Consider the following 10,478-nt stretch of genomic DNA (forward strand, 5'->3'; position numbering starts at 1 on the left):
TTCCCTAGGACCCTCCCCTGCCGCCTGAGTGACGGGAGCGACGCGAACACGCGTGGCTGTCCCGCCCGGCGGGGACACTGGCTTCTGGGCGAACTGGTTCCAGCCCGAGGCGGACCCGCCCTCTCCCCGCAGCTCGGACGCCCCGCCCGCGTACTCCCCCGGGACGGGCGTGGGAACTCCAGACTCAGTTTCCCCACGGAGCGGCCCCTTGTCCGGCCAGGATGTGGAGACGAACGGCCGGCCTGGGCCTCGCAGGGCGAGCGGGGGCTTGACGCGGGGTCCGGAGGGCTGAGGCCTACGTGGGGGCGGGGTCCGCATCCGTGACGTCATCGCGCTGTCCCGCGCGGGCGCGGCCGCCGTGGAGGCCCCTCGGGGGGCTGGGGATCCGGAGACCCGGCCTGGGGGAGGCCGAATCCGAAGCCTGGCGGGGGCAGGAACTTTGCTCAAATCAACCAGAAGATGTTAATTAAAACTCTCAAGTATGGCGGGGCGCAGTCGCTCACGCCTGTAATCCCAGCAGTTTGGGAGACCCAGGTGGGCGGATCATCTGAACTCAGGAGTTCGAGGCCATCGTGGCCAACATGGTGAAACCCGGTCTCTACTGAAAATACAAAAATCAGCCCGGCGTGGTGCCGGGCGCCTGTAATCCCAGCTACTGGGGAGGCTGGGGCAGGAGGACTGCTTGAACCCGAGAGGCAGAAGTTGCAGTGAGCCGAGATCGCCCCACTGCACTCTAGCCGGGGCGACAGAGTGAGACTCTATATTTAAAAACAAACAAACAAAAAATTCTCAAGTTCATATTTTAAACTGTAAGGAAAATTTTTTCAGATCATTTAAGTGCATCCCCAAACAATTTGGAAGATTAAAAGGCTGGCCGGGCGCGGTGGCTCACACCTGTAATCCCAGCACTTTGGAAGGCAGAGGCAGGCGGATCACCTGAGGTCAGGAGTTCGAGACCAGCCTGGCCAACATGGCAAAACCTCGTCTCACCGAAAAATAAAAAAATTAGCCGGCCGTGATGGCACGCACCTGTAATCCCAGCTAGGGAGGCTGAGGCAAGAAAGTCGCTTGAACCTGGGGAGATGGAGGTTGCAGTGAGTCGAATCATGCCACTGCACTCCAGCCTGGGGGACAGAGCAAGACTCCATCTCAAAAAAAAAAAAAAAAAAAAAAAAAAAGGCTATGATATTGCACAATAGGAATGTATCTAACACCACTGAACTTTAGACTTAAAAATGAAGATTGTAAATTTTTGTTATTTGTATTTTACTACAATTTTTTAGATGTTATATTTAAAACAGAAAAGACTATTTCTAAGGATATTGAATCCTTATTTTAACTGATATTAAAAAACACGCAAAAGTTTAAATGAATTTGAGCCTTAGGAGGGAAGTGACTTTTTTAAAATTTTTGGTTTTTTGAGACAGAGTCTTGCTCTGCCACCCAGGCTGGAGTGCAATGGCAGGATCCCAGCTCACTGCAAACTCCACCTCCAAGGTTCAAGTGATTCTTATGCCTCAGCCTCCCGAGTAGGTGGGACTACAGGCCCGCCCTGCCACACCCAGCTAATTTCTGTTTTCTTTTATTTGAGATGCAGTTTCGCTCTTGTTGCCCAGGCTGGAGTGCAGTGGCGCAATCTTGGCTCACCGCAACCTCTGCCTCCCGGGTTCAAGCGATTCTTCTGCCTCAGCCTCCCGAGTAGCTGGGATTACAGGCATGTGCCATCACGCCCGGCTAATTTTGTATTTTTAGTAGAGACAGGGTTGCTCCATGTTGGTCAGGCTGGTCTGAAACTAACGACCTCATGTGATCCGCCTGCCTCTGACTTGCAAAGTGCTTGGATTACAGATGTGAGCTACCGTGCCCAACCTTAAATTTTTTTAAAAAAAAGAAGAAAAAAAATTGTGATAGACCTGAAAACACTGAATACACTTAATAGACGGAGGCTGAAAATCAAACACAGTTAATGGCTGCTCATTTCAGAAAACTCCATAGCTTAAGTGGTTGTTCAAACTCTGATACTGACATTTCATTTAGAAACAGAATTTTTAAAATTCATTTTTATCTTTCCTAGAAAGGTTTTACACACTTTTATAAAAATTAATGTTTAAAGGATTGACACAGGAAAGCAGCTTCCAGTTGAAAAGTGTGCCCAAGCGCAGTGGCTCTAAGCCCAGCACTTTGGGAGGACGAGGCAGGTGGATCACCTGAGGTCAGGAGTTCGAGACCCTTCAAGACCATCCTGGCCAACAGGGTGAAACCCCGTCTCTAACAAAAATACAAAAAAAATTAGCTGGGCATGGTGGCACATGCCTGTAATCCCAGCTACTTGAGAGGCTGAGGCAGGAGAATTGCTTGAACCCAGGAGGTTGCAGTGAGCTGAGATCGCGCCATTGCACTCCAGCCTGGGCAACATAGTGAGACTCCATCTCATGCTGGAGGGAGACAGCAAGACTGAAACAGTGTAGTCAGGAGACTTCTAAGTCAACTCCAGAATATGCTGAGCCAGGTGTGGTGGCTCACGCCTGTAATCCCAGCACTTTGGGAGGCCGAGGCGGGCGGATCATGAGGTCGGGAGATCAAGACCATCCTGGCTAACACGGTGAAACCCCGTCTCTACTAAAAACATTTTAAAAATTAGCCGGGCGTGGTGGCAGGTGTCTGTAGTCCCAGCTACTCAGGAGGCTGAGGCAGGAGAATGGCGTGAACCCGGGAGGCGGAGCTTGCAGTGAGCCGAGACTGCGCCACTGCACTCCAGCCTGGGCGACAGAGCGAGATTCCGTCTCAAAAAAAAAAAAAAAGAATATGCTGAAAGCTACAGATGCTTTCCCCAAAATACACATCAGTGCACCAGTACACGCTTTGCATCCAGTTCAAAGTTGTTCAGAGCCCCTAAAGAAACTTACTCATCAACCCAACAGGGTCTAGACTAACCGTGGATCAAGGATCTAAGGAAAAGCAACATGTTCCATTTGGGTGAAAGGAGATCTGACGGGCAACCTCCCTCATTAGCTCAAGGAAAAAGGGAAGATTCACAGGAAAGTTAGATGACTCCAAAGAGGAAATTTGTACATTTGTTTTGAGACAGGGTCTTGCTTTGTGCATCAGGCTGCAGTGCAGTGGTGCACTCACAGCTCACTGCAGCCTCGGCCTCCTGGGCTCAAGTAGTCCTCCCACCTCAGCCCCCAGAGTAGCTGGGATCACAGGCATGAGCCACCATGCCTGGCTGTTTGTATTTTTTACAGAGACAGAGTCTATGTTGCCTGGCCTGGTTTTGAACACCTGGGCTCAAGTGATCCTCCCACCTCAGGCTCCCAGAATACTGGGATTACAGCTGTGAGCCACTACACCCAGCTTTCCAAGAGAAAATGTGGAAAACAGTTCCCCTCCTTGGTGGCCTGGCAAATGAGGAGCTGGCTTTGTACAGGGTGCTCAAGGTCAAATCCAGAGGCCACTACTTTTTTTTTTCTCTTTGCGATAAAGTCTCATGTCACCCAAGCTAGAGTGCAGTGGTGCCATCTCGGCTCACTTCAACCTCCACCTCCTGGGTTCAAGCTATTCTCATGCCACAGCCTCCTGAATAGCTGGGCCTAGAGGCATGCACCACCACGCCCAGCTAATTTCTTTTTTTTTTTTTTAAACAGAGTTTTGCTCTTGTTGCCCAGAGCTGCAGTGCAATGGTGCTATCTCGGCTCACAGCAACCTCCGCCTCCCGGGTTCAAGCGATTCTCCTGCCTCAGCCTCCCAAGTAGCTGGGATTACAGACATGCGCCACCACGCCTGGCTAACTTTGTATTTTTAGTAGTGACAGGGTTTCTCCATGTTGGTCAGGCTGGTCTCAAACTCCCGACCTCAGGTGATCCGTCCATCTTGGCCTCCCTAATTTTTGTATTTTTTGGTAGAGATGGGGTTTCACCATGTTGGCCAGGCTGGTCTCCAACTCTTGACCTCAAGTGATCCACCCGTCTCAGCCTCCCAAAGTGCTGGGATTACAGGCGTGAGCCATCCTGCCCAGCCAATTCCACTACTTTCTAATTGTGTGACCTTGAGCAAATTTTGTCTTCTGTAAAATGGAATGTGAATAGTGATTATCTCATGGGGTCATGGGGGCTAAATGAAGAACCACATGGAAGTATTTGGCTGGTGCTTGGTATACAGTAAGCATCCAATACATGTTCATGATGATAATGCACATGAGCACTCTTGGTCTTGATTCTGCTAGGGATAAATCACAGGTGGGACTTTTCCCAGGCCACCAAAGGTCATTGGGCCCTCTATGTCCCAAAGTCTACTATACTGTGTCCCTACTATATAGGTATCCACAGTCTACCCTGACTCATCAATGAGGTTCCGTATCCTTAACAATTTTGGGTGCTATTTGGTTTTTATTCATTATCAAAATGATTATAGCAATACAAAATGACATGGCAAAAGACAAAATCACTAGAAGGGCGTGGTGGCTCTCGCCTGTAATCCCAGCACTTTGGGAGGCCGCGGCAGGCAGATCACCTGAGGTCGGGAGTTCCAGACCAGCCTGACCAACATGGAGAAACCCCTTCTCTACTAAAATACAAAAATTTAGCCGGACGTGGTGGTGCATGCCTGTAATCCCAGCTACTTGGGAGGCTGAGGCAGGAGAATTGCTTGAACCCGGGAGGCAGAGGTTGTGGTGAGCTGAGATCATGCCATTGTACTCCAGCCTGGGCAACAAGAGTGAAACTCTGTCTCAAAAAAAAAAAAAAAAAAAAAAAAAAAGATGCAAAATCACAATCAGAACACCCCAATAATCATGTAAATGATTCTTCACATCTCTGTCCAGCCTTTGTCCTATTGTGTATGGATCAAATTATTAGTACTATTTTGAACCCCTTATATCTTTTAAACTTCACATCCAAAGCACTTTCTGTCAGCATATACTCTGCATCGGCACAGTAGTGCACAAGACAGATGGATCTAGCTAAGTGACCAATGTAGACACTGAATGAGAATGCTGAAATAAACACAAGCACTGTGGCTCGCACCTGTAATCCCAGCGTGGTGGCTCACACTTGTAATCCCAGCACTTTGGGAGGCCAAGGTGGGTGCACTTCTTGAGCTCAGGAGTTCGAGATCAGCCTGGGCCACCTGGTGAAAGCCCACTGCTACACAAAATACAAAAAAACTCAGCTGGGTGTGGTAGTGGTGCGCATCTGTAGTCCCAGCTACTTGAGAGGCTGAAGTGGGAGGACTGCTTGAGTCCAGGAGATGAAGGCTGGCTGCAGGGAGCTATGATCACACCACAGCACTTCAGCCTCAGCAACAGAGTGAAAACCCGTCTCAAATAAACCAAGAAAAGAATATTGAAATAAAATCAATGGACAATGAAATAAAAAGGAAAGACACAGAAGCACTTCAGAAACAGACTATCTTGGCCAGGCGTGGTGGCTCACGCCTGTAATCCCAGCACTTTGGGAGGCCGAGCTGGGCAGATCACCTGAGGTCAGGAGTTCAAGACCAGCCTGGTGAACATGGAGAAACCCCATCACTACTAAAAGTACAAAATTAGCTGGGCGTGGTGGCATATGCCTGTAATCACAGCTACTTGGGAGGCTGAGGCAGGAGAATCGTTTCAACCTGGGAGGCAGAGGTTGTGGTGAGCCGAGATTGCGCCATTGCACTCCAGCCTGAGCAACAAGAGCGAAACTCCATCTCAAAAAAAAAAAAGAAACAGAATACCTTTTGTTTAAGCAACTAAACACGTGATGGGTCTTGGCAAGATCCCATCTATGATAGCACTCCCATCCACCAATCTTTTCCGAAAGTCTGGAGCTCACTGGCATATTGTAATGGCAACTCCTCCTATTAAAAGGCCCCGTTAGGCTGGATACAGTGGCTCATGCTTCTAATCCCAGCACTTTGGGAGGCCAAGACAGGAGGAGTGCTTGACCCCGGAAATTAAAGATCAGTCTTGGTAATGTAGCAGGACTCCAATTCCATAATAAATTTAAAAATTTGCTGGGCATGAGGCCGGGCACGGTGGCTCAAGCCTGTAATCCCAGCACTTTGGGAGGCCGAGACGGGCGGATCACGAGGTCAGAAGATCGAGACCATCCTGGCTAACTCGGTGAAACCCCGTCTCTACTAAAAATACAAAAAACTAGCCGGGCGATGTGGTGGGCGCCTGTAGTCCCAGCTACTCTGGAGGCTGAGGCAGGCGAATGGCGTGAACCCGCACTCCAGCCCGGGCAACAGAGCAAGACTCCGTCTCAAAAAAAAAAAAAAAAAATTAAAAAAATTAAAAATGTGCTGGGCATGGTGCTGCACGCCTGTAGTTCTATCTACCTGGAAGGCTGGAGTGGGAGGGTTACTTGAGCCCAGAAAGTCGAAGCTACAGTGAGGTATGATCATGCCACTGCACTCCAGCCTGCGTGGCAGACCCCATCTCAAAAACATAATAACAAAACACAAAAAGGCCCGTTCTCAGAGCTTTCTTCCAAGAAGGTGAGAAGGTGACATAAACCCACTTCTTTTCCAATTATCCATCCCACCAGGGCAAAGCATAACCACATGTATGTGTCAGAGTACTAAAAAGGGGTTTACAAAGCAGCATGCAACTGCTAACATCCAATAAGATGTGTGTTCTGGTAGAACGCTTTCCCACAGTCAATGATTTTGTAGGTTTTCTGGCTGCTGTGAGTTTTCTGATGTGTGACAAGGGACGAGCTCTGGCTGAAGGCTTTCCCACATTCCTGACACCTGTAGGGTTTCTCTCCAGTGTGAGTTCTCTCGTGCCTCACAAGGGAAGACCTCTGGCTGAAGGCTCTCCCGCACTGCTTGCATTCATAGGGGTTCTCGCCCGTGTGAGTTCGCTCGTGCTGGTTGAGAGAGGAGCGGTCGCTAAAGGCCTTTCCACATTCACTGCATTCGTAGGGCTTCTCTCCGGTGTGTGTCCTCCTGTGCAAGATCAGGTAGGAATTCTGGCAGAAGGATTTCCCACAGTCTTCACATTTATAGGGCTTTTCCCCGGTGTGAATCCTCTGATGCTGAGTCAGAGATGAGATCCTGTTGAAGGCTTTCCCGCACTCGCCGCACGCGTAGGGCTTCTCTCCAGTATGAGTCCTCAGGTGGCGCGTGAGGGTGGAGCTGTGCGTGAAGGCTCGCCCACACTCCTGACACTCGTAGGGTTTCTCTCCCGTGTGAATTCTTCGATGTTCGCTCAAAGAATGCCTCCGGTTGAACACCTTCCCGCACTGCTGGCACGCAAAGGGTTTCTCTGCCGTGTTGATTTTGTTGTGGACGGTCAGGGCCATACCGTGGTTCAACGACTGCCCATTTTCCAAATACACAAACATTTTCCCCCCGTGTTGAATCAAGTGACTGTTCTGGCTGAGGGCATTTCCGCATTCATTCCTTTCACAGGGTCTCCGATCGGCATATCCCATCTGATGGTGGTTTAAGATTGAATCGGATGCCAAGCTTGTAATATCTAGCTCACTGCCACACAAGTGATTCCCTCTAGAGCTTCCCTGTGATAAAACAAGGGCTGGGCTCAGATGACCATTTTCCCCAAATCCGTGCCATGCAGTAGCCTTCTCCCGAGGAATGGCCACTAGGTGGAGGGATGCCTTTTGGCTCAAAAGTCCCTGGGAGTCTTCATGGCTCTCCTCGAATTGCTTCCATCCCCCACCTTCTGTGATAAGCTTTATCATCTTTAAACCACTGGCTGGCTCCTCCTGCAAAGCCACCTTCTTGTAAGTTGAGTCTTGGTTTCTTAGTATAGTCATGCAATCTGGAATCAATTGAGGCGGAAACACTTTTTTAAGAAGAAGAAACAGCTTGAAAACGAGTGGGACAAAAGTCCTTCCAACATCTACAAGGCCTGTGTGGATTGATGTTTAAATATCAGCTTTGAACATAGGGGAAGGATGGGAAAAAGACAGATGAGTGGCAAGGAAGGCCACTGAGGATGAGATGCAGCAGCAGAAGATTGACAGTGACGGGAAAAGGCAGAGAAATATCAATGCAGAAAGAAATTACTCTGGAGGTGCAGTGGCTCACGCCTGTAATCCCAGCACTTTGGGAGGCCGAAGTGGGTGGATCACCTGAGGTCAGGAGTTTGAGACGAGCCTGACCAACACGGTGAAACCCCGTCTCTACCAAAAATACAAAAATTAGCCAGGCGTGGTGGCGCATGCCTGTACTCAGGAGGCTGAGGCAGAAGAATAGCTTGAACCCGGGAGGCGGAGGTTGCAGTGAGCCGAGATCACAACACTGCACTCCAGCCTGGGTGACAAGAGTGAAAGAGCGAGACTCTGTGTCAAAAAAAAAAAAAATTACTCTGTAAAGCTGGGAGAATATATCTAGCAGACAGAAAGAATTATCAAGAAAGCAAAGAGGGAAGAGACAACAAGAAAGCAAAGAGGGAAGAGAAATATAGGCAGAATGGCTTCAAGAAGAAAATGGGCGGGGGGGCGGAATAGAAGAAAACGGGGCCAGGAGTTGTGGCTGATGCCTGTACTCCCAACACTTTGGGAGGCTGAGAAAACAGGATCGCTTGAGGCCAAGAATTCAAGAGCAGCTTGGGAAACACAGTGAGACTCCATGTCTGAGAAAAACAAAATAGCTGGGAGTGATGGCAGGTGCCTAGAGTCCCGGCTGCTCAGGAGGCTGAGGCAGGAGAATCACTCCGGCCCAGGAAGGCGAGGATGCAGTGAGATGTGATCATGCCACTGCACTCCAACCTGGGCCACAGAGTGAGACCCTGTCTTAAGATAAATAAATAAAACAAGAAAATGGGATATTCTTTTCTCTGTACCCAGAGAGAGGTCATATAAAGTAGTAAGAGGAGGAGAAAGCTGCCAGAAAGTGAACTCAAGGTGTCTGAGAACGGGATCTTGGCATTCTCCTTACAGAATCAGGGCCTTGTGAAGATACTTCCGACCAATATTTCCCATGATGCCACTGCCATCCCAGTGGTTTCCATCTCCCTGATCCTCACCTGAACAGGAGGCTTGAGGAGCTCCTTTCTCCTCCATCCACAGGGCTTCTCTTTGCTCCAAGTGGGAAGAAGCCGCTGGTTGAAGAAGTAAATACCCTGTCCATGAGGAAAGACTTGTGACTTGTGGGGTTCGTGCTGGGGAAAGTGAACCCTTCTTAATCCCCACATCAGTACATCGGTTCTTCAAGGCCTCTGAAAGAGACAAGAGTATACTTGAGAGGTAGCACAAGGTAAAGATTTTATTTTCTTTTTCTTTTTTTTTTTTTTTTGAGGCAGAGTCTTGCTCTGTGGCCCAGGCTGGAGTGCAGTGGCCGGATCTCAGCTCACTGCAAGATTTTATTTTCTAATTAAAAAAATTACAGATCTAGGCCGGGCACGCTGGCTCACTCCTGTCATCCCAGCACTTTGGGAGGCCAAGGCAGGTGGATCACCCGAGGTCAGGAGTTTGAGACCAGCCTGGTCGACATGGCAAAACCCCGTCTCTACTAAAAATACAAAAATTAGGCGGGCGTGGTGGTGCATGACTGTAACCCCAGTTACTCAGGAGGCTGAGGTGGGACGACTGCTCGAACCCGGGAGGCAGAGGTTGCAGTGAGCTGAGATCGTGGCATTGCACTCCAGCCTGGGCAACAAGACTCAGTCTCAAAAAAATAAAATTAAAATAAATAAATAAATAAATAATAATATGACAGATCTGGTTGGGCGTGGTGGCTCACATCTGTCATCCCAACACTCTGGGAGGCCCAGAGGCAGGTGGATCACTTGAGCTCAGGAGTTTGAGACCAGCCTCGGCAACATGGTGAGACCCTGTACCTACCAAAAAGAAAGAAAGAAAAAATACCCAAAAAACTAGCCAAGTGTGGTGACCTGAGTCTATAGCACCAGCTACCTGGGAGGCTGAGGTCGGAGGATCACTTGAGCCTGTGGAGGTCAAGGCTGTAGTGAGCTATGATTATACCACTGCACCTCAGGCTGGGCAACAAGAGACCCTGTCTCAAAAAAAAAAAAAAAAAAAAAAGATCTTACATTTCCCCCCAAAATCGATATACAAATGGTCAATAAACACATGAATGGATGCTCAATGTCACTGGTCATTAGGGAAATGCATACCAAAACCGCAATGAGATACCACCTCACACATACTAGGAAGGCCATAATAATAAAAAAAAGTAAGTGTTGCCAAGGATGTGGAGAAATTAGAACAGTTTACACTGCTGGTAGGAAAGGAAAATGTACATGCTGATACAAAAACCAGTATGGGGCTGGGCACAGTGGCTCATCTGTAATCCCAGCACTTTGGGAACTGGAGGTAGGCGGATCACTTGAGGTCATGAGTTCAACACCAGCCTGGCCAATATGACAAAAATCCATCTCTATTAAAAATACAAAAACAGTAGCCGGGTGTGGTGGTGCATGCCTGTAATCTCAGCTACTGGGGAGGCTGAGGCAGGAGAATCGCCTGAACCTGGGAGGCAGAGGTTGTGGTGAGCTGAGATTGTAC

At 49.0% G+C, this 10,478-nt stretch overlaps 2 protein-coding genes across 4 annotated transcripts in view; both read right to left on the reverse strand.

Moving 5' to 3' along the window:
- The window catches only part of ZNF555 (zinc finger protein 555), an 8,193-nt gene extending 7,863 nt beyond the window's left edge, over positions 1-330 (reverse strand). The window contains exon 1 of the mRNA XM_031934730.1: positions 49-330. Within this exon, the coding sequence (XP_031790590.1) occupies positions 49-330 (282 nt within the window). The remainder of the gene's footprint in view (positions 1-48) is intronic.
- A 6,005-nt stretch (positions 331-6,335) lies between these two features.
- The window catches only part of ZNF554 (zinc finger protein 554), a 22,331-nt gene continuing 18,188 nt past the window's right edge, over positions 6,336-10,478 (reverse strand). The window contains exons 4-5 of one of the 3 annotated variants that reach the window (XM_026449254.1): positions 8,978-9,073; positions 6,336-7,768 (exon numbers count right to left, since the gene is read on the reverse strand). In XM_026449254.1, the coding sequence (XP_026305039.1) occupies positions 6,597-7,768; positions 8,978-9,073 (1,268 nt within the window). In that variant the 3' untranslated portion in view covers positions 6,336-6,596. Of the gene's footprint in view, positions 7,769-8,977; positions 9,170-10,478 lie in introns of all 3 variants that reach the window. The other 2 variants (XM_026449253.1, XM_026449252.1) reach the window with 2 other exon arrangements.

This window comes from Piliocolobus tephrosceles, chromosome 21 (genome assembly GCF_002776525.5).
Source record: "Piliocolobus tephrosceles isolate RC106 chromosome 21, ASM277652v3, whole genome shotgun sequence".
NCBI classification, from domain to species: domain Eukaryota; kingdom Metazoa; phylum Chordata; class Mammalia; order Primates; family Cercopithecidae; genus Piliocolobus; species Piliocolobus tephrosceles.